The 23,354-nt window shown below is 33.6% G+C and overlaps 1 protein-coding gene and 1 pseudogene across 1 annotated transcript; one reads left to right on the top strand and one right to left on the bottom strand.

The window, feature by feature from the left end:
• Positions 1-15,851: 15,851 nt before the first annotated feature.
• LOC126703371 (CLAVATA3/ESR (CLE)-related protein 12-like) lies at positions 15,852-16,718 on the bottom strand. The gene has a single exon (XM_050402329.1). It carries the CDS (start codon positions 16,373-16,375, stop codon positions 16,022-16,024), a length of 354 nt encoding a protein of 117 aa, XP_050258286.1. The 5' UTR covers positions 16,376-16,718; the 3' UTR covers positions 15,852-16,021.
• A 1,571-nt stretch (positions 16,719-18,289) lies between these two features.
• Positions 18,290-18,376, top strand: LOC126704507 (small nucleolar RNA Z102/R77; annotated as a pseudogene).
• The last annotated feature ends 4,978 nt before the right edge of the window (positions 18,377-23,354 follow it).

Here is a 23,354-nt window from a genome sequence, read left to right as displayed (position 1 = left end):
CAATGCTCATTCACACAAAGAATGAATATCCGGACATGCAAGCTAATAAGCTCAATGCAAAGTATTATTTGCATGTCCAACACTCAACCAATACATAAACACTAGGTAAATGCATCAAGGATAAATCCAACAAAGGACACAAAAATGATGTACTTAAAGAAAATGCAAAACATTAAACAACAAGTACTACACTACAAAGCAAAGGTACAAATGTGATGTACTAAAGAAAATACACAATATAAACTAAAAGTGCTTAAAGTTTCTTCCCCTCAAAATGATGAGAAACTGTGATGCACTTAGAACATATATACTTGTAATCTAAAACACTTGCATAAAATACATTAGACCCTCAAGATAAAGCAAGTAATAAAAGGACAAGTATAATGTAACAAGTAAAAAATGATCAAGTAAACATGTTGTGAAACATATGAGCGACTTGATCAAACACAAGACAGTCATATGGAAATGACTACAATGATCACATAGCAAAGCAAATGATCATCCGAACATACAACCAATAAAGCACAATAGCATAAGGATGTATGCATGTCCAACACACAAACATGATGCGATGAGAACAACAAAGCATAACTCAAAGCACCATAAAGCCAACAAGAAAACAAACAGAACAGAGTTTTCTAATTAACACAATGTCTTCTCTCCCTTGGTATATGCATCTCCTGTATGGAATATCGCTCCCCCTACAAATGTGCACGAGAAATAAAATTTCTCCCCCTAAGAATGTGCACAAGAGTCATATAGAAATGACAAAACTCTCCGGTATACTACTCTAGAGTATACTCTCCCCCTTTTTAACACGAATAGATAAAGCGGTCAAGGAGAAAAAAGGGCAAGAGATAAAGGTATGAACAATGATAATAATGCATGAAGAGTGCGAGATGAATGAAAAAATGAAGCTCAAACCTAAGACAAAACAAAATGCTACAAAGCATAAGGTAAAAGTGACATGCTAAGATGAAGAAACAAGATATAAATCAATGCATGACAAAGGTATCAAAGGTGTGTGCGAGAGGTGGCTATGTGCAATGCATGACCAATGCGTGGAAAATGCACATGTGGGGCAAGGTGTGTTAAATACACAACCAATGAACCAAACATGTTCCTACTGAGGAAACATGAGAAACCCCAAAGTTTGGTACTCATCGGAGTCCAAACAAGTGAGAAAATGCCTAAGAGACATTTTATCAAACACCTAATGTGCACACTATGAACAACAATGTAAAATAATGCATGAACATCATGAAATCTACCCTTAATTCATGTTCTTTTTACCACAAGGGGCCAATCATCCAAAGCAAATCAACAAAAGAAACCAATCCCATGCAAAAATTTGACAAAAAATAAGTTTTCCCAACTCCTATGATGAAAATCTCAACCAAGAGCACAAAACTCTCCAAAACATAATCTAAGGATCAAAATCAATGAAAAGAGTTTATAATTACCTTAGAGATGTTAATGAAATAAAAAATCATTCAAATTGATTGGGTTTTAATATAAAAATAGTGAAATAGGGGTTTAAGAGAGGATGAGAGAGGTTTAAAACAGGTTTCTCATGAAAAGCCCTTTAAAAAGCTGTTTCTGGGCGTTTTGTGACTAAGCGAGTCACGGAAATTTTCGCGAGTTGCGAGTGAGTCGCGAAAGCTTCTGGATGAACTCGCGACTGGGATTTTGCGATTGGCAAGTCATGAGGTGAGTTGCGAAAAATTTCGCAACTGGCAAGTCAATTGCGAAAAACTCTTACACCTGTTTTTCAGTACAGAACATTTTTAAACTATGAAAAACAATGTAAGCACAAAACATGAACACAAAGAGTGATAAAAATCACTTCCAAATACATATAAAATGATCAAAAAAAAATTTGGATTGATCCATATATAGATGAGCACACACACATCACATTTTAAACAAGTATAATCGAACAAATGAATAAGATATTCATTGAACAATATTAGGCATATGTGTTGTGAGTGTGTATCAAATGTGGAATAGTCCTTAGTCTAGAGTGAAGTTTTAATGATCAATTCAATCAAGTCATACACAACTAGTACTAAGTCAAGTGGTCTATCTCAATTATAGAAATAAACATATATGACATCCACAAGATATTAATTACATATCTTTGAAACTTTTCATTTGGCTTCTTTACAATTCATATCATTTGATCTTTTTAAATCAATACATCTCATTTTAGAGATCGATGCTTGAAATTTTTGATATTTCAATTTGATGAACAAGCCTTTGGCTTTTTGGGGCATCATACATTTTCATAAAAGTCACTTTCCCTTTTTCTTAGTCGAATACTAGTATGTGCGACAGGTTTTGCAGCTCATTATCTCTTTTCATTTTGAGATTTACATTGGTTGAGCTCTTTAAGCAAAAAAAAAAAAAAAAAAAAAAAAAAAAAAAAAGGAAGATATATAGGCATAAGTCTACACATGTATCAAAACCAACATAACAATTGACTAATCATTCATGACAAACTTGAAGATCGATTTATAACAATCACACAAAGATGTCAAGATTTTTCCCACAAAGATAGATGTGCATACAAAACAAGCTAAGCTCGTAAATGTACTACGCTATAAGAACAAAAGTACTAGGCCAAACTCACATGTGATATGTGCTCAAACATATACGATCAAACTTTTTGAATTTTTCACTTTTTATGTGGTTTTGGATTTTTACACACACAAAACAAAGACATAAAAGAAAGATCAAAAACAAAAAATAAAACAATGCATATAAAGAGATGCATGATGCACAAAAGCATGACAATAAAAGACCGCGCCCCTGGCCCGTTTTTATAGGATGTTAAGCCAAACTCACGTGAATGAGTGGAATCGTGTTATTGCCTCTTAAAATGGAAGTTCGACTAGTTATATTTTACCCTTTAAATTAAGGGTTTTACAATGGAGTCGCCACTTATTTAATTATTGGAATAAATAAGAAAACCAAAATTGAAAAATTCCTCATTTTATTAATTTGTAATTGAATTTACATTGATCATAGGAAAATTACATGACTTTGGTCCTAGATACAATCTAAGATAAAGTACATGGTTTTGTTTCCTAGTTACAATCTAAAAATCGAAAATTATAAGGATAAGCATTTGATCTACTAACCCTTAATCTAAACTCGAAGACTATGTTACAAGGTGAGAAGGTGTTAGGCACCCACCTTGCCCGATGAAACCGGTCTTCGTAGATTATGGTTGCCAACATTCATATCACATCATCTAATATGTTATCGATCAATTTGCATGTTGAATTAAATGTGTGTGCATGTGATAAACCCTAATTCAATTTATTAATCATAGCATTTGGATTGAAAAATAAACTCTAGTGAATGTGTGTGGATGGTGATATCCTAAATTCAAGAATTTAAAAGAATTATTAAACAAACATCTTTTTCATGTTTTTTTTTTATGTGGATTTAAGATCGAAACTAGTGTTATGCATAAACATGTGATAAACAACCAATAACATATGAAGAACACATAAGAACATTTAAAAACATTCAAACATATTCAAGAGAATTTAAATAGTTACTATCATGCTTTAATCCTAAATTCTCATCATGGCAATACAAAAAACAAGTTAGGGAAAAAGATTATACATTCATGCAAGATCCATATAGTGGAAAATGAGACTCTTGATAGAGGTCCTAAAGGTGGAGGAAAAGAAGAGTTAGGAGAGGAAGAGTGAGTGTCACTCAATACCTTGAGTCTCAAGAAGACCACAATATGATAAGACTACTCAACTTCACTAGAACTCAAGAGATGAGAAGAGAGGGGTTTTTTTGTGTTCTTTGGAATGAAAGAGATGGAGGGTTTATATAGTAGTAGTTGAGGAAATATGAATAGAAAGCCATTTAATAAGGGTTGACAAAGAATCATGAACCTAGACCTCATTTTAGTCTTTGGGAAAATCTGGTGCATTAAATGTGGAGATTGATGAGAGTGAAGAGCAAGCCAAAATTCGGTTTTCCCGTAGCTGCTGTAACAACTTGTAAAGCCAACTTTGAAAAATCATATCTAACTCAAATCTGATCAAAATTGTCTCGTTCTTATGCTCAAATTGAAGCTCCGGATGTCTAGATTCTGGGAAAATTAACCTCATTCACAGATTGAAAATATTCTGAGAGATATCAATGAAATGGTGAGCAGAGGTCATTTGTTAGAAAATGGTTTCAACACAATTAACATTAATAGGTCCCAAATTAACATTGAATGGCTTCAATCACTCCCATTTCAGACTTAATTGGTTCTAAATTTATTCTAATTAAAAGATAATTGCACAAATTACTCATTGAATAATTAATGCTTAACTATCTAATTAAATAGGTGTATGCAACCTCACCATAAAATGTAGTCCTAACCAATCAAATTATGACACATCATTAATCTCAAATTGATTACACTTATAACCAATTGAAATCAATTTTTCATAATCACATATAGTTGGACTCAATTTGTGATAGTGCATCTCAGCCATTAAAACATTATTTGATGATAACTTTCAATCTGATGGTCTGATTAGGGCTTATGACCAGTTGATTTGATCGTTACAACATCAAGATTGTTTTGGTGAAATGAGATTAAGGATCTAATGGTCAGAATCAAAATGCATATTTTCAAGGCAAAATTACCCTTTTACCCTCCATATGAGGTTAAATGCGGGTTGCAAAATGGGGTGTCAACAGAATGCCCCTCTTTGGCAGAGCTTGAAAAGTGAATGTCAATGTATGAAAGAGACACCTAACTTTACAATCAGTATTTAACCGTGGTGAATGTATGATACATGTAGATAAAAATGTAGATGATCATGTTGTGGATCAAAATGTGGACTGAATCTCGAGGGAGATTGCCTACGTACCTCTTGGTGGGGGGATTAGGTCCAAACGTAGTTTATGCATGCAATTTTTTTTTTTTTTAAATGAGTACAAGACATGTGTACCTGAGGTCAAGAAAATATGGAGGTTCTAGTCATGTGTTTCTGAGGACCAAAGGTTCTGGATCCTGGCTCATGTTTTCAGAGGACTTAGGATCTTTGGGATTTGGCTCATGTTTTCAAAGGACCAAATGTTTGGGATCTTGGCTCATGTTTTCAGAAGACTTAGGATTTTTAAGCTTTGGCTCATGTTTTCAGAGGACCAAGGGTTTCAGGATCCTGGCTCATGTTTTCAGAGGACCTAGGATTTTTGTGCTTTGGCTCATGTTTTCAGAGGACCAAAGGTTCTGGATCTTGGCTCCTGTTTTCAGAGGACCAAGGGTTTTTTGGGCTTTAGCACATGTTTTCAAAGGACCAAAAGTTTGGAATCCTGCCTCATGTTTTCAGAGGACCTAGGATTTTTGGGCTTTGGCTCATGTTTTCATAAGACCAAAGGTTTGGGATCTTGGCTCATGTTTTCAGAGGACTAAAGGTTTGGGATCTTGGCTCATGTTTTCAGAGGACCTACGATTTTTGGGCTTTGACTCATGCTTTCATAGGACCAAAGGTTTGGGATCTTGGCTCATGTTTTCAGAGGACCAAGGGTTTCTGGATCCTGGCTCATGTTTTCAGAGGACCTAGGATTTTTGGGCTTTAGCTTATGTTTTCAGAGGACCAAAGGTTTTTGGAAGGTATTATTCATGCCGATGTGCGTGGGCCTTTTACCCTAGCACCTGCAAAATAAATATTTTCAATTAGTAACAGAGTTATTCATTGAAAGAAATTGGACACACCAAGCCAATGCCCCTAGTTTGGGACATTTTGCATGTTTTGATGAATGCTGAGTGTGGATAGCTAACTTGCTGTTGTGACCACTGGAGAATATGGAAGGAGATCGCAAGCTACCATTTGTTTTAGAGATCTTTCATTTGAAGCTATACTCAAGAGATTTATCCTTTGAAGCTTTGACTCTGGAGATTTTTCCATTGAAGTTTTCAAAATTTTTAATGAAGATTTGTTCATTGGAGATTTTTCCTATGAAGATTTATTCATTGGAGACTTTTCCTTGAAAAATTGAGAGATTTTTTTTTTAAAGAGTTATCTTGAAGATTTATCCTTTAAACATTTGAAAATTTTTTTAAAAAAGATTTATTCATGGAGATTTTTCTTTTAAAATATGGAGATTTTTCCTTGAAGATTTATTCTGAAGATTTTTCCATTGCAATTTTGAAAAACTTTAATGAGGATTTGTTCATAGGAGATTTTTCCTTGAAAAACAGTTTTGGAGATTTTTCCTTTGATGATTTGAAAATTTTTAATGAAGATTTATTCATTGGAGATTTTTCCTTTTGAAGATTTGTTCATGGAGATTTTTCCTTTGGAATATGGTTTTGGAGATTTTTCCTTTTGAAGATTTGTTCGTGGAGATTTTTCCTTGAAGATTTATTCTAGAGATTGAAATTTTGAAAAAAATTTAATGAAGATTTGTTCATAGAGATTTTTCCTTTTGAAAATGGAGATTTTTTTTATGATCACAAAGTGAAGAAGATGAAGATGGACTAGAAATGATGAAGATTTATTCATGAGGCAAGAATGATGATGATTTTTTTTTTTTTTTTTTTAAAAACCTAGACTTTGAATGAGAATAACTTTGGTCGGAAGTTGATGCGGATTGCTGGATAAGTCCTTGCTTAGTTCCTGTAAAAAATCATTTCAATTAGCAATGAATTTTTTCATTGAAATGAATTGGAAATACTTACCCAATGCCCCTAGTTTGGGACATATTCCATGCTTAGATTGAAGCCGAGTTCATTTGATGTTGCAACCATTGGGGAACATGAAAGAAGATCACGGTCTACAATCCTTGGTTCCTACAAAATGGCTTTCTTTCTCTAGCTTGTTAGAAACCATTTATCATGAAAAAATTTTGGCCAATGCCCTTAATGTGGACATGCTTACAAAAAAATGGATTGATGCCTCAAATGAAAACATGCTTTCATGCAAGAAGGACATATCCGCATACAATATGTATAGGCCAATGCCCAAAGTTTAAGCACACTTGATGCAAAACAAATGGGCTTAGAATAACTTGCGCCCAAACAATTTTATCACATTGTTTTGGCTTTGTTCCCCAAGGTTGTTTGGATGATTGGGACCGAGCCTTTGAAAGGTTGCCTACGTTCCTCTTTCATAGAGGATCAGGTCAAGACGTAGTTCAAGAGAACTGGATTTTGGAAAAGAATGATTTTTTTTTAAAAAAAAATATGAACAAGAGGTGATCCTTTGAACAACCATTTTGGCAAATCAAAGTGTTTAAGAGTCAAACAAATCTCTTTGATTAGGAAGGATCAAGATCATTAAACTCATGTAATCAAATTTGCTTCTTCCTTTTGAACATCATCAAATTAAGTCTCCAAAGGCAATCAAGAAATGAAATGTGATAATATTTATGAATTATATTGTTGGGTGCAAATAAGGAGAGTGCTCCAAGTTTGAAAGTTCTTTTGAGTCATTTTGAGGATTTGAGAATTTGAGAAATTTTTTCTCGGACATGTTATCTTGTGGGGTTTGACAATTTTAAGCATTTTTCCTTTTTAATTCAAGAGAAAATATTATTAAAGTTTAAGATGTGCCTACAATTAGCAAGACTTCAAGGAGGTCTTATTCATGGGTTGTTATGTAGGCCGGGTTTGGGTTATGAAATGAAAGATATAAAAGGCTCAAAATTCCCTATGATGTTTCCCCCAAGTATGCATTACTCAAAAATCAAGTATTGGAGGAGTTTTCCCATTTCTTCTTTGTCATCTTCTCACTAGTCTTTATTGGTCACTTGTATCAACAATCGTTTTTATGCTCATTCCTCTTGAATCATACCTCTAGACTTTCATCTTGTAAAATTATTCTCATTTTAGGTTGCATCTTCAAGTTTCCAACTTGGTAGGATCTTCCAAATTTTTTTTCTTTTCTTCTTCTTCTTTTCTTTAGCCCTAACTTTTGCCTAGACCGCCCTTTTGGGTTTTCAGCCTAGCGGGCTTTCTTTTCTTCTTCTTCTTCTTTTTTTTTTTTTTCCTGCCTTCCATCTCTTGATTGAATGAACTTTTGGGGACATTTAGCCCTCCTTGTTTTTCTCAGATTGATGATTTTTGGTCATTTTGATGCACTCTCTAGATTTCTTTCTTGCCTCGATGTGCTTGCACATTTCTATGCTTGATGAATCTTTTCCTTTTTCAATGAACTCTCTTTTGGATGAACCTTGTATTCCTCTTGGAATAATGAATTTTAGGTTCTTCAAACTCGATGCACATTTTGTTTTCTCTCATATTGATGGAATTTCATTTCTCTTTCCTTGATCGAGTGAAAGCTCATTTTTCTTTGATGATCTCTTATCTTTAGCTTAATGAATTTTGTACTTGTCTTTCATGTCTTCTAAGAGAGCTTTATCAATTAGTTTCAAAGCTACAAGGTCGACTCCTCCTTAACATGAGATTTAAGCATGAATACTTTGAATTTTTCCCACCCTAGGTTTAGATTTTAATGGGTTCATGCGAAAAAAAGGCTAAGTGTTTGAAGGCTCAAATGGGCAAGCAATGGATAATGATCATTATAGGTATTAGGGAATAATCTTGTTTAATCAAAGATGGCCTCCTATCCCTAGTAATGCTTGCTTGTAGGCACAATGACTTAAGCTCTTTTAATAAATTCATCTTAAAAGAAAAAGTATGAATGCTCTAATGATGTGAAACAAAAGACTTTTGAAAATTGGATCAAGTGCATGGATTCTTGGGATTTTCCGATGGATGGATTCTTTTTTATTGCCTTTTAAGACCATTTCTTCTTTTATTCAAAGTAATTTAGCAAAAGTGTTTACACGGATCAAATGAAATTAATCATTCCTTGGTACAAGTTGATTGATCAAGCCTTTGAACATCAAGATTTAGAAAATGTTTTGTCCAAGGGATCCTCATGTACCATTTTGAAAAGGAGACTTCTTCTTCTTCTTCTTCTTTAAATCTTGAAAGAAAAAAATTGGGTCTTTTTGAAAAAGTCACTAGGAAGTTCAATGATCCTAGTTCAAAGATTTTTTTTTTTTTTTTTTTAATGACTCAAAGGCCCAATGCCCCTAGTCCAAACACTTTCTCATTTGAATTTTTTTTTTTTTTTTTTTTTTTTTTGGGAAGATTTAGGAATCTTGATTTTTTTTTTTTTTTGGATTTTTTTTTTTAACAAAGTACATCAAATGCTACATGGATTTTTAGAATTCAAAGTAACATAGAAACATGGAATAAACAAACAAACTTTAAGCTTAACCATGATGTTGCAAACCAAATGTGGAGTGAGGCAAAGTTGAGCTACTTGCTTTTTCTTGGTCCATTTAAGATACTTGAGACTTGGTATGCTTGAACCTTAATTATGATAAAATGGCTTGGGCCTACACTTGGAAGGCTTGGACCTTGATGATCTTTTGGTATTTGCTTGAACTTGGGCTTACACTTGGAAGGCATGCATCTTGTGAGCTTTTGGCCTTTGATGGGCTCAAGTGTTTGGCATAGAATGATTCAAGAAACAATTTTGGGCTTCCATACCAAGTAGAGTTCAATCATAGGCTTTTGGGCTTGAGTTCATTCATAACATACAAGGTTCAAACAATTATGATGGGCTTAAGCATTGGACTTGAGTCATCATGGTTCAAACAACATCCATACATGTGTAATACAATGCAATTTACATGGACCGACCTAAAGGTAGGTTCTATTGGTCATTACAATATGGGTAGAAGATAGGTTAAAGGTCCCCACGTTGGTCTAAATGGTACAGTTTGTCCTTTTGAACCACCATGGCATAACCATGATGATCCTTATCGCGGTGGGTGGTAGGTTCACCGCTGGGTATGTGAGTCTCAAGAAGACCACAATCCATGGCTAATACTACCGGGCTTCCGGGCTAGCACACAAATAAAATAAATTTCATTCAAGCAAATGATGCATGACAGGCAAAATAATGACATATTAGACGTATTATATACAAAAAAATTAAAAAATAAATAAACAAACAATAACATGGTTGGCCACCATAATCTAATTGAAACTTAGCCCTCAATATTCCCAGTGGAGTCGCCACTATGAGAGACCGCGCCCCCGGCCCGTTTTTATAGGATGTTGGGCCAAATCCACTTGAATGGGTGGAGTCGTGTTATTGCATCTCAAAATGGAGGTTCAATTAGTTATATTTTCCCCTTTAGATTAAGGGTTTTACAATGGAGTTGCCACTTATTTAATTATTGGAATAAATAAGAAAACCAAAATTGAAAAATTCCTCATTTTATTAATTTGTAATTGAATTTACATTGATCATAGGAAAATTACATGGTTTTGGTCCTAGATACAATTTAAGATAAAGTACATGGCTTTGTTTCCTAGTTACAATCTAAAAATCGAAAATTACATGGATAAACATTTGATCTACTAACTTTTGATCTAAACTCAGAGGCTATGTTACAAAGTAGGAAGGTGTTAGGCACCCACCTTACCCGGTGAAACCGGTCTTCTAGACTATGGTGGTCAATATTCATATCACATCATCCAATATGTTTTTAATCAATTTGCATGTTGAATTTAATGTGTGTGCATGTGATAAACTCTAATTCAATTTATTAAGCATAACATTTGGATTGAAAAATAAACTCTAGTGAATGTGTGTGGATGGTGATGTCCTAGATTCAAGAATTTAAAATAATTATTAAACAAACATTTTTTTCATTTTTTTTTTATGTGGATTTAAGATTGAAACTAGTGTTATGCATGAACATGTGATGAACAACCAAAAACATATGAAGAATATAAGAACATTTAAAAACATTCAAACATATTCAAGAGAATTTAAATAGTTGTTATCATGCTTTAATCCTAAATTCTCATCATGGCAACACAAAAAAACAAGTTAGGAAAAGAGATTATACTTTCATGCAAGATCCATATAGTGGAAGAGGAAACTCTTGGTAGAGGTCCTAAGGGTGGAGGAAAAGAAGAGTTAGGAGAGGAAGAGTGAGTCTCACTCAATACCTTAAGTCTCAGGAAGACCAAGATATGACAAGACTACTCAACTTCACTAAAACACAAGAGATGAGAAAAGAGGGGTGTTTTTGTGTTCTTTGGAATGAAGGAGATAAGGGGTTTATATAGTAGTGGTGGAAGAAATATGAATGGAATGCTATTTAATGAGGATTGACAAAAAATAATGAACCTAGACCTCATTTTAGCCTTTGGGGAATTCTGGTGCATTAAATGTGGAAATTGATGAGAGTGAGGAGCAAGCCAAAATTCGGTTTTCTTGTAGCTGCTGTAACAGCCTATAGAGCCAATTTCAAAAAATCATATTTGACTCAAATCTGGTTAGAATTGTCTCGTTCTTGTACTCAAATTGAAGCCCCGGATATCTAGTTTCTAGGAAAATTAACCTCATTCATAGATTCAAAATATTCTGAAAGATATCGATAAAATGGTGAGCAGAGGTCATTTGTTAGAAAATGGTTTCAACACAATTAACATTAATAGGTCTCAAATTAGCTCCCAATTAATATTAAATGGCTTCAATTACTCCCATTTCAAACTTAATTGGTTCCAAATTTACTCTAATTAAAAGATAATTGCACAAATTACTCATTGAATAATTAATGTTTAATTATCTAATTAATTAGGTGTATGCAACCTCACCATAAAATGTAGTCATAACCAATCAAATTATAACACATCATTGATCTCAAATTGAATACAATTATAGCCAATTGAAATTAATTGTTCATAATTATATATAGTCAGATTCAATTTGTGATAGTGCATCTCAACCATTAAAACATTATTTGATGATAATTTTCAATCTGATGGTTCGATTAGGGCTTATGATCAGTTGATTTGATCGTTACAACATCAAGATCATTTTGGTGAAATGAGATTAAGGATCTAATGGCCAGAATCAAGATACATATATTTCAAGGCAAAATTACCCTTTTACCCTCCAGGTAAGGTTAAATGCGGGTTGTAAAATGGGGTGTCAACATGAACCTTTGTCTTCTTTAGCTTACCAAATTCCGCTATAACTCATAGCATCAACCAATATCAATTGGTCCCTTCCTAACTGCTTCCCAAACACCAAATAGCCTTCTCACAGATATGGGTATGGTGAGAAAAGGTTTTGGCTAATATACCTCTCAAGAATGTAACAATGAAGAAGGTAAGAGTTGAGGAATTTAAAGAGTCACTATGTAAAGATTGTGGATGAGTCAATCTTGTTTTTCTTTAGGGTTTCTCTCTCAAAATTCTCTCTAGAAGCTCTCAATATTTTGTGGGTATAAGGGGTATTTAAACTGGAGAGAGAAAGAAATGCGAATAGTCAGTTTTTCCATAACAGAGTGGACTGGCGACTTAGTCTCACGACTTGACTGAGTCGTGAGTCCAAGCCGCGAGCTAACTAAATGGTCAGTCTGGACTTTTTATCCTGTAATACTACAGCTAGCATGACGGTTCAGTTTCTCTGCATGCTTCACTCGTGTGCATCTTTTGGCGACTTGCCAGCTGCGAATCCCCGCTTCATTGCACAGTCTTGAACATTTCTTCACACTCTCTCACACACTACCTTACATGATTCCCCACCTAAATACATAGTTTCTAAGTGTTGAATTACAAGCAAATTGGCACGGAATAAAGCCAACAAGATAGTTGATTAAATTCAATCTTACAGAAACTAAATACATTTGTTCTCAGGAATGATCACAATAACTCTAGTGTGTTCGTGGTGTCTTTTACTTGTAGAGTGAGCCTTTATTTATACTTGAGACTTTAGTTGTTATTTCCAATTATACCTTCCACATGTTGCTTCCATGTTGAACTTCTCGTAGCCAACAAATCTCAGCTCATGATAACTATCCTTAATTCCTTAAGGTAACTACCTTACTTTCTTCACTATTACTTCAAGACAGATTAAACCAATGCCACTTGTCATTAATCTGGGCCTTGTTTCTGACTTTATTTCATCCTATTTGGACTGCCTCATCATCATACTTTTTCCCAAAAGTCTATCCCCTGATTTGCCACATGTATCCGTTATAAACTAATGCCACTTGTTATATACCTTTATTTCATCTGTGTTACAAACTCATAAACAGAACTCACCCTTGAAAATTGGCTTGCAAAGGAAAGGTACCCAAAAGCTTATATATACATGTTTAAACTTACACTTAATCCATGTAGGACTCTAAGATCATAACATATATTCCACCACACTCTACAGCCGACATCCATGACGGCTCACTTTAGTAACACTAACCAGACACTGACCTGACAATAGCCCCCTTTGGGATTCGACCACAAAACCGCAGCTCACTTGATCTCATACTCAATGGGATACGTTTGATTACTTGACATGAATTCACAACTGACATCCACGACGGCTCATTCTATCAACATTGACCTAGATGTCACCCCCTCCAAGATCCGACCACAAAACCGCAACTCATCTGATCCTATACTCAATGAGCTATGCTTGATTATTCGAGGTGGTGGTTGGCTCTAATACCAAATGTTACAAACCCATAGGCAGAACTCACCCTTAAAAACCAGCTTGTAAGGGGAGGGTACCTAAGAGCATATATACACATGTTTAAATTTACACTTAATCCATGTGGAACTCTAGGATCATATCAATCTAGATTGTGTACTGTTGGTGCAAACACAATAATAATGGAAATAACACAACGAGAAACTGAATAATACTTCTGAATATTATTAACGTAAAGAAAGAAATTACACAACACTATTTAGACTGAGGCGCAGCACTCGCTCTCTTTAAGGAGATTCAAGCCCTTGGTTGGCTAAAATTTGTAACCGGTGCAGACCTTCTCTGATTTGTCTCCCCTGGGATACAACAACTCAACAAGTGTCGTATGGCTAGAACAACCTCTGCACAAAGTGTTCAAGCCCAAAACTCCACCAGAAAAAACACCCTTCCTTGCCAAGAACCTCTCTATTTTTTTTTTTTTTTTTTTGTGTATATTGCAATTACTTGGATTGTATATGAATGAGTCTATTTATAGGCTCAATGGGTCTCATGAAATTATTACCTAAATTAATCTAATTAATTAGGTCCATTATTCTGATGTAGTAGGTGTTACAAGATTAATTGTTGGATATTAATCAAATGGGCTGGAGTTACACCTCCACCCTTCACCTCCCCCTTTCGCACGTATCTAGCCTAATATCTGAGACAATTCATGTTAGCCCATTAATCACCACAATTAAAAAGAATAAAATAGTCTCTCTTCTTTTCAATGTGGGATTAAATATTTTCACTAACTCTTCATCTTTCATATTTACTCTCATATCTTTACACTTATATTGTAACATTTATTCATTTTAATTATTTAATATTAAAATGCTCCAACATATACGTTTGTAGTAAGTTCATAAGGCAATAAGGCCAATTTCTCTTCCTTTTTGTGTTTTCCCAATAAATTCACATTTATTCAATTTTTTTTTTTTTTTTTTTTTTTGAATTGTCAATCATAGCTGGCCACTATTGTCTATCCAGTTGGTGTCTTGGCATTTCTTTTCTAATCTTTTCCCCTTTTTTATTCGAATTAATAGGCTTTATTACCACAAGGGAGAAAAAGGGAGGGCATTTTTTTTTTTTTTTTGGAGAAGAAGGGAGGCTATCTTTGACTTGGCATTTCACACACTCTGGTTTTGAATGAATACGGAATACCAATGGTGTATATAATAATGTGCAACATGTAAATGAAAATCTATTCTCTGTCATTGATTTAAAGAGAGAATTGGATTGCCACATGTTGCTCTGTCAAAATGCACTTTTATCATGGCCTAAAAAAAGAGAATTCTCCACGACCAAGTGGTGTTGCCACTAATTGTATCAAAGTCAACCATGATAGAGATGAGTAACAGTTTCACACCTGATCATGATAGAACACACAGGTGACAGAACTTTAGTCCACAAACACAATTCCAAATCCCACAAAACAAATTTTAGTGGTAATTGGACATTCTCACACCAATGAACTTGGACCATGTGCCAATATTGGATTAGCTAAAATCAAAACAAAGTCCTAGGAGAGAAACGGAGTGGTTTACCCTTTTTAAAACTAATACCAACCCTATGTTGAAATTTGAATGGTCATGAAGATCAAAAGGAATAAAAAGGGTTATTACTACAACAAACATACCAATGGAATTGACCTTGAAGGATAAATGTTAAGCATTTTGGGTCAGAATACTTGAAACCCAAGTTAGGATCCAATGTGGTGAATCATGAATGTTCAATATATTTCAACCCCAATGGTTCCAAGTTCTAACTCTCTACAATCCTACAGTTGTAGAGTACACAATATTTTAATCAAGTCATTGTCCTAACCAATCTGTAATGATCGTAATGCATCTTAGTCAACCCCGTGCCTCGAAACTTGTGAGTATACAATGAAATACTACTTTTCTACTAAGTTACTTTCACAATATGAAAATGTCTCCTAGCTACTTTCGCAATGTAGCTAAATTTCTGCTTCCCATGACGTGCCGTGCCGTCACAGCCACTCTAGCATCTTTCATAGTCATACCAGAATAGATCAACTCAACTTGATCAAAAAAATCTCCTTGTATTATCAAACCTCAAGTTTAATTTAACGATCATGTATTTCATATATAATAAAATGAATACAATTCCATACATATATTAAACAGATGATAGTGAATTAAATATTTGATTATAATATGCTCAGCACTACAAAGTAATTACTCGTTCATATTAGATTTAGACATAGACATATATATGTACTAAAACATACATTTATCCAAAGTCAAAAAAAAAAAAAACATACATTTATCCATATAAATGGAGAATGAATAAATCTGAATTAGGACTTCTTAGTTTGAGGTATATATAAAATAAAAAAACTTACAAATGATACAATACAAGTAATAATGTAATAATCCTTAGCAGATTTTTCCTTTTTCTTTTTGGAAGAATGAAGAAGAATATTACAACAACATCAAGCATATATATGAGAAAAAACCTCAATGGTGCAAAGGGTTTGGACCAGTTGGGACAAGGCGCTTTTCAGCACCATAACGTGGGTCGATCTCTGTTCCAGCTGATTCAGGCGGCGCAGCCACGTGATGCCGCTGCTGCTGCTGCTGCTGGTGCTGGAGGAACTGGGAGAAGTTGATTTTGCTAATCAATACTCTCCTGTTACTCAAAGTAGTAGTAGTAGTAGTAGTAGTAGTTTGATGAGAGAGAGGTATTCGGTTGTTGTGGATGCTTCTATTATTCTTGCTATTGAAAGTGACCCACATGCCATGAAAGAATAACAGGAAAAGAGAGAGCCAAAGAATGAGAGTAAAGAGACGAGAATTTAGCTTTAAAGCCATGGTGGTGGAGAGAATGGAAGAGAAGAAAGGAAGTGCATGGAGAGAGAGAATATGTGAATTATGAGAGAGATTGGGATTTTAGAGGAAGTAAGGAGGTTTTGGAAGCTATGATGACAGCTTGAATGAGCTAGGCTAGCATAAGAAATGTTGCAGAAAGTTGACATGGGAGAGTGTTTGCTTCCATGAGACTCTGGTAAAAATTTTAGGGTATTTTATTATATGAGAGAGAGAGAGAGAGTTTTGTAAGGTCCAGTTGATGCGGAGAGGGGGCAGAATTGTCGAGCATTCTACTTCCAATGAAACTTCCTTAGCGTTCAAGGAACAGAGGGCCATTAAAGGCAGATTGTCAAACCTTGAATTATATATTAGGATGACCAGAACAAAGAAAATTAATATAGATGGGGCAGTGTAGAGGTGACGCCATAATATTATATATGTGATTCGAAAAAGGTAAGCAAGCAAATCAGACCCAAAAAAATAAACTAAGGGGAAATTGGAGCATTATAAATCTGTAGTTATAATTTTTCTACGGCTAAAATGCAAATTGTTTTTTCTAAATTTAGTCGGAATTCATTTCAATCCTCTGACTTTATTTTAATTCAATTGAATCTTTTATGTAAGATTTTTTTTTAAAAAAAAAAAAACCTCATTTCATTAGTTAATTGCATACTTAACGACAATTTTTCTAATGAAATTGGACAAAATGCCTGAACTGAATAAATTTGAAACTTAAAGGACTTAATTGAACCAAAGTAAAATTAGATGATTGAAATAAATTTCAATCAAACTTTAGAGGGTACACTTTGTACTTTAGTCTTTTTGTTTTCTAATTTGTTTCTTTTCTATCTCAATCCCGACCATTTTCTTTGATTCAAATTAATATTTTCTAAGTGTGCTCACTAAATGTATTAATTGCAAATGGCTCAATGCCTTATTTCAATCTTTAAAGTGGTGGTATGATGGGAATGCAAATCTTATGCTTTTGTATTCCATCAATTATGGTATGTCATGTATTTGAATTTTTTTTTTTTTTCATTTTAAACTTTGTTTATTTTATAAGGAAATTCAAAATAAATATATGACAAGTTATAATTGATGGAACATAAGATGAGACACAAAAATTGGTATAAAAGATTTGTATTCGTTAGGTTAGGGATGGCAATTTTGCCCCGCTCCACTTGACCCACCCTTCCCCGCTTCATCCCGTGTGGGTTTTCCCTGCCCTGCAAAGATGGTGGGGCAGGGATGGGGCGAGATTTTAAACCCACACCACAGGGCAGGGCGGGGATGGGTTTACACTTTTTAGACCCGCCCCGCCCTACCCCGCCCCATCCCTGACCCGCCCCACATTAATAACGGTTAAATTGTAATTTTTTCATACCCTAAAACCCTACTATTTAAACAAAAATATCATCAGCTTATTTTATTCTACCTAACAAGGCTCTCTACCTCTTTTTTCTTTCTAGCAAAGTTGGAAATAAAGTACCAATTTTAACGTTTTCTTTTGTCTTTATTAGAAACAAATTTATATACTATTGAATTATTTGATTTCATTCATGATTCATACGTCGTTCTCAACTTACTTTTCATCATGAACATAATATAATTTTTTTTATGAGGTACGGGTCTGAGGCTCTAAATATTTGTGTCTGTGTCATTGTTTTTGTGTGGGAATTTGGCTGTTATAAAATATAAGGTATGTCGTCACAGTCACATTCACAAGCAATCAAGTACGCCATCATTCTGTTACCCAGTTACACACACCCCATTTTCTCTTAAAACTTGGAATTCCTATTAGGATTTCACTTTGCTGAACAACATTGCTTCTTTATGCTTGTCAAAATCCATATCTATTTTACGAGCTGGGTTTTTGTTTTTGAATTTTCATGTTAGAAATATGAGGTGGTGAATGGAGAACAAGATGATGAGGAATATGTTTCCCTATTAGTTTGATTGCCAATATGATGGCATCAATCATGTATTAGCTCTAGCTGATTATAGGGCGAGGCTTCGCGGGGCCCTAAGGGGTGGGGATAGGGTAAAAAATTTTCCCTGTCATGCGGAGTAAGGCAAGGATGGGGCAAGAAAAATCCATGCGGGGCAGGGGCGAAGATACCATTCTTTGGCCCCGCCCCGCCCCATTGCCATCCCTACGTTAGGTGGATGATTTGACTTTGTAGATTAGGGATGGAATTCAGAAGCCTTAATTAAGAGGAATTTTTTGTAGAAAATGCAAGTAACAATGAAAAATGATGAAAGCAAATAAAGGAAATGCTAATTTAATTATAAACTGAATTATAAGTCATTTCTAATTCCATTGGATCTCACTGAAATGAATTAGATGGTTAACAAATCAAATCAAAGTCTAACAACAATTAATGATTCGAAGGTTTGTGGTGAATAGATCAAAGCCTAGATTATCACACTAACATCAAAATGATTCGAAGTAAACATATTTCAAATAAAATGAGAATAACAACAGAGATCTTGAATTAAACTTCAATAAACAAGATTAATCTGAGTAAAAAGATTACCATATGTATATTCATTCTTACAAGCATGAACACCTTCTTAAACCCTATGAACTTCGAAAGAATCCCCTAAGGAACTAAATTTTACAAAAATATGATTTATGTATATGCAGGTTTGTCATTATTAAGTGGTGTCCTTCCTTGTAAACAAGCCTTCTATTTATACTTAAGGCTAAGCTGATCCTGATGGTTGTTCCTTCCATATGCCTTTCTCTCTTTAATGTTCGTGGTTATTATCAATTAGTTTTTTCAGGTGTCTCTCTTTACTAGGGCTCGAATGACACTTGTTGCGTCATCATATGGTAGCTTTTAATTGCATAAAGCTGCTTTGAAACTACATTCTTTTTGCATGCACTTTTCATGGGCTAATGGCTAATGGCTGTTTATAAGAACTGCCATGTATGTTGGCACATCACTTCCAAGTGTAGTTTACCTGTCGTCCCATTTGAGGTGTTTATAATGACTATAAGAAATTTTTTAATTTAAGGCTAACACTTATCCCATCCATGATTTGATTTTTCTCACAACATGAACATAAAAAATAGAGACATGTCGAATATAGCCTAGTTAGACTTGGTAAGCATCCATATGATATACTTATACAATCCAATCCACATACCATGAAAAGTTAGCAATATTTGCGATATACCCTAAAAGAACTAGTCAAGTTACAATAAATGTTCTCTCTAATCACTTAATTGCTCGATTCAATCTAGTGAACATTCGTCTATACAACACAATTATCCAATTCAATCTGCATAATCACAATGACACAAAAAACAATAGAGGTTTCAACTAAGTTTGAACTCAATATTCTTGCCTCCATTAATATATTTACCTATATGCGGGTGGAGTAATTTTTCATTTAAAATAAAAATTTAAAAGTTAAAAGATTTGTAGTTTAGGGGTTATTATCAACATGTGAACTTTCATCAATGTTCCTAGTTTTTTAATTTTTAAAAATTTGGAAGATCTTTTTTGTTCAAAGCTAGTCCCAATCTTGGACAAAGAAGGAGGTTGTGATAGGTTGACAATCAATATAATGTTTAGTCACTTTTCATAAATTGATCCTATAATCGAAGAACATCATTTTATAAAAGTAAGGTGAATGAAGTGAAAAAGTGTATTAAGAATATTGTCCAGTCAAAATATGTATTAAGCTAAAAAGAAAATTTGTACAAAACTACTACATATAGACCAATCATGCCATATGGTAATGGTATTGAATGCTGGCCTATTAATAAACAATATGTTCATAAACTGAGCATTGTTAAATAATAATATAAAGATAGATCGATAAGCAGAAACACAATGAAAGATAGGATATGAAATGAAGAGATTCAATTCAAGATATGAATGGCTCCCCATTGATAAAAAAAGCAAGAGGGAATTGCTTGAGCGATTAATGCACTAGTAAAAAAGAGTGATTTGATTGAAGTCAAAGGAATAAAATGAATAGAAAGACCTAAAATAACACTAGTAGTAATTAAGAAGATGATAAAAAGTGTAATTTTAGATATGATAGAATGATGGAGAATAATACACATAAACGATTCGATTATTCTATTGAGGATATTCATAACCAATCCCATAATTTTGTGACTAATTAAGACTTTGTTATTATTGTTATTAAAAATTTGCAAGATTTTATTTAATTTTTTCGATGTCAAAGAATTGAGATTGTTCCATAATGTCTATCATAGTGAACTTAATTGAAATTAGAACTGATAGTACTTAAATTGTTGATTACCTGACTCTTTGTATTGATCCAATTTTATCGGATGTACCCAAAGCATGAAATGGTTCAGTTTTTTCATTGTAAACAGCAGAAGAAAATTGAACATTATCGCACAAAAGTCTGAGAAATGTATGAATTGAAAATTATTAATTAAGCAAACAGATGCGTGAAATTTACAGAAGACATTTTACAAATTCTTAGTCATGCTCATGCAAGCTAACTTGTCAATTATTAGTTTATTATTACACCTATCATAGGCTACTATATTTTTATATATGTATTTTCCTTGAAAATTAATATTTTATGATTAATCCAAGCATACGTTACATGGTAAATTGTCAATGCATGAAACAGTTGGCAGGATTCTCTGGTCTCAACAGTCTGGTCTAACTTTGAGTACACATTATATAACAGGAAGAATGAAAATATAAAAATAAATAAAAGGAAAAGTCATACATCAAGAAAGAAAGTATTTTTGTTTTAGCCGACCTTTTATAATTATATTAGGAAATAGATTTGTCCTCTATCTTCATAGCATAATGAATATGTGAGGAGTTTGACCCTAGTATCACAAAGCAAATAGGAACAATGGCCTTGAATGTGTTTCAATAAACAATTGCGTGGAATTATATAAAATGTAAATGCACACGCTTATAAGTATGTTGGAACAAGCTAAAGTTTGCATGGGAGAAAACAATTCCTTCAATTAGACTCAAACCTTCTCTCTTTTATTTTGTGCATTTTTTGTTTTTGTTTTTATCTACTGATTTACTTTTTCTGTTTCTTTTGGTTTACGTCAGGATTTGCACACAAACTCTGCTCCTTTATTTGAAAAAAATAAGTTGTGTAAAAGTATTTTTGAATGCTGTACTTTAAATGATTTTAATTAGTTAAGATAAGATGACTTTTTTTTTTTTATATGTTTATCTTTTGTCGGCTAGAGGTTAAGAATGGACTACTTTCACAGATCTCATAAATTTCAAATTAAAATACCATATGCCCATGATCATAATTAAGTTTTATATACTAATACTTTTCAGCCCCATTTGGTTGGGGCGATTTTGGAAATGGAAAAGGAGTGGGGGGAGATAATGGGGTTATTGAATAGCGTCATTGGGTGAAAAAATAGGGGTATGGAAAGCAAAACACTTCGGGTCCACAACTTTGGCTTGTTTTATTTTTTTTTTTCTCCAAATTGAGGAGAAAATAAGGAAGAAAGAGGTCATAAATAAGAATTTATCCATCTACCCCTCTCCTCCCTCCACATTAATTTTCTCTCTTTTTTTTCTTTTTTTTCTTTTTTTTGGTGGCTAAAATGCAAATTTCACCCTTTAAGTTTGACTAAAATTCATTTTAGTCCTCTAATTTTACTTTCATTCAATTGAGTCCTCTAAATTTCAAAATTATTCAATTCAGGCCTTATGTCCAGTTCCATTAAAAAAATGTTGTTAAGTATGCAATTAACTAATGAGAAAAAAAATTCTCACATAAAAAATCTATAAAATATTTTTATTAATTTTATAGATTTTTTTTCATGTGAAAAATAATTTTATTTTAATGGCAATTTAAAAAAAAAATTGACAAAATGTCTAAATTAAATAAATTTGAAACTTAGAGAACTCAAAATTTTTTTTTTTTTTGAGAATACTAAGTATTTTTAACACACACACACGGGGAGAGGGAAGAAGGTCTTAAAGAACTCAATTGAATGAAAGTAAAGTTAGAGCATTAAAATCAATTTCAGCCAAACAGTGCATTTTACATTTTAGCTTCTTTTTTTTTAATATTAATGTTCATTTTTTCTTATAAACTATTATTTTTTTTTTAATGTAATAATGGCATGAAAGTAAATTTATACAAATAATATTTTCTATCATCTCATTTTTCTTCTTAACAAAAAAATAATAATAATAGTTTTCCATAATTCTATTTTTCGTCCCACAATCAAATACATATAAGGAAAAACTTAATCTTATTTTCTTTTCTTTTCTTTTTTTTATAGCCAACCAAACGAAGCTTCTGTTTTTTTTTTTTCAAATACATTGCTGGAACTACATTTGATTGACATTAAGCAGCACAACTAATACATAAATATACCCGCTTAGAACAAAGATCCATCATGGTAGTGTGCGCTTACACGACCTCCAAAAGCTAGGTTGTTGAACTTACACCCACGACCCCATCTCTCTCTCTCTCTCTCTCTCTCTCTCTCTCCGTGTGGATGTCTTTCGGAAGTGGAAAAGGACTTTGAATGGGATTTAGCAAAATGAGAGGCTCTTGTCGGATAGACCATATTGGAAAGATAGGTGTGTTTACCTTTACCATTTCAATGCTGATCCTGACTAGATCAAATTTGACCATTTGATTTTTAAACATCTTAACGTGGGAACCCTTAAGATCCATAAATTTTCAAAGAGTGGTTGGCCGTCCTCTAATAGGGGAAAACGATGATTACCAACTTTGTTTAAAGGGTTAATAAGTCAACCACTAAACTACAAACACACCCCACCAAATGTGACTAGCGTGGCTTTTCTTGGTGCACATGCTTTTTTTTGAATGCTAATCACTTAATTAATTTAAAGCTCGTTTCCTATGGATAGGTCTTTGATTTGATTTACTAAAACAGTGACTTTGTTCGGGTTTTATTAGTGAATCGAAGACTGATACCAAACCAAGAACACCGAACTCTGATATCAAATCTGGACCACCT

This window comes from Quercus robur, chromosome 10 (assembly GCF_932294415.1).
Source record: "Quercus robur chromosome 10, dhQueRobu3.1, whole genome shotgun sequence".
In the NCBI taxonomy this organism is placed as follows: Eukaryota; Viridiplantae; Streptophyta; class Magnoliopsida; order Fagales; family Fagaceae; genus Quercus; species Quercus robur.
Note: the sequence above shows the minus strand (reverse complement) of the source record. Positions and strands in the feature narration are given on the sequence as shown.

What these genes read in the sequence shown, in the direction of transcription:
- LOC126703371 (XM_050402329.1), bottom strand. Translation starts at nt 16,375, where the DNA reads ATGGCTTTAAAGCTAAATTCTCGTCTCTTTACTCTCATTCTTTGGCTC.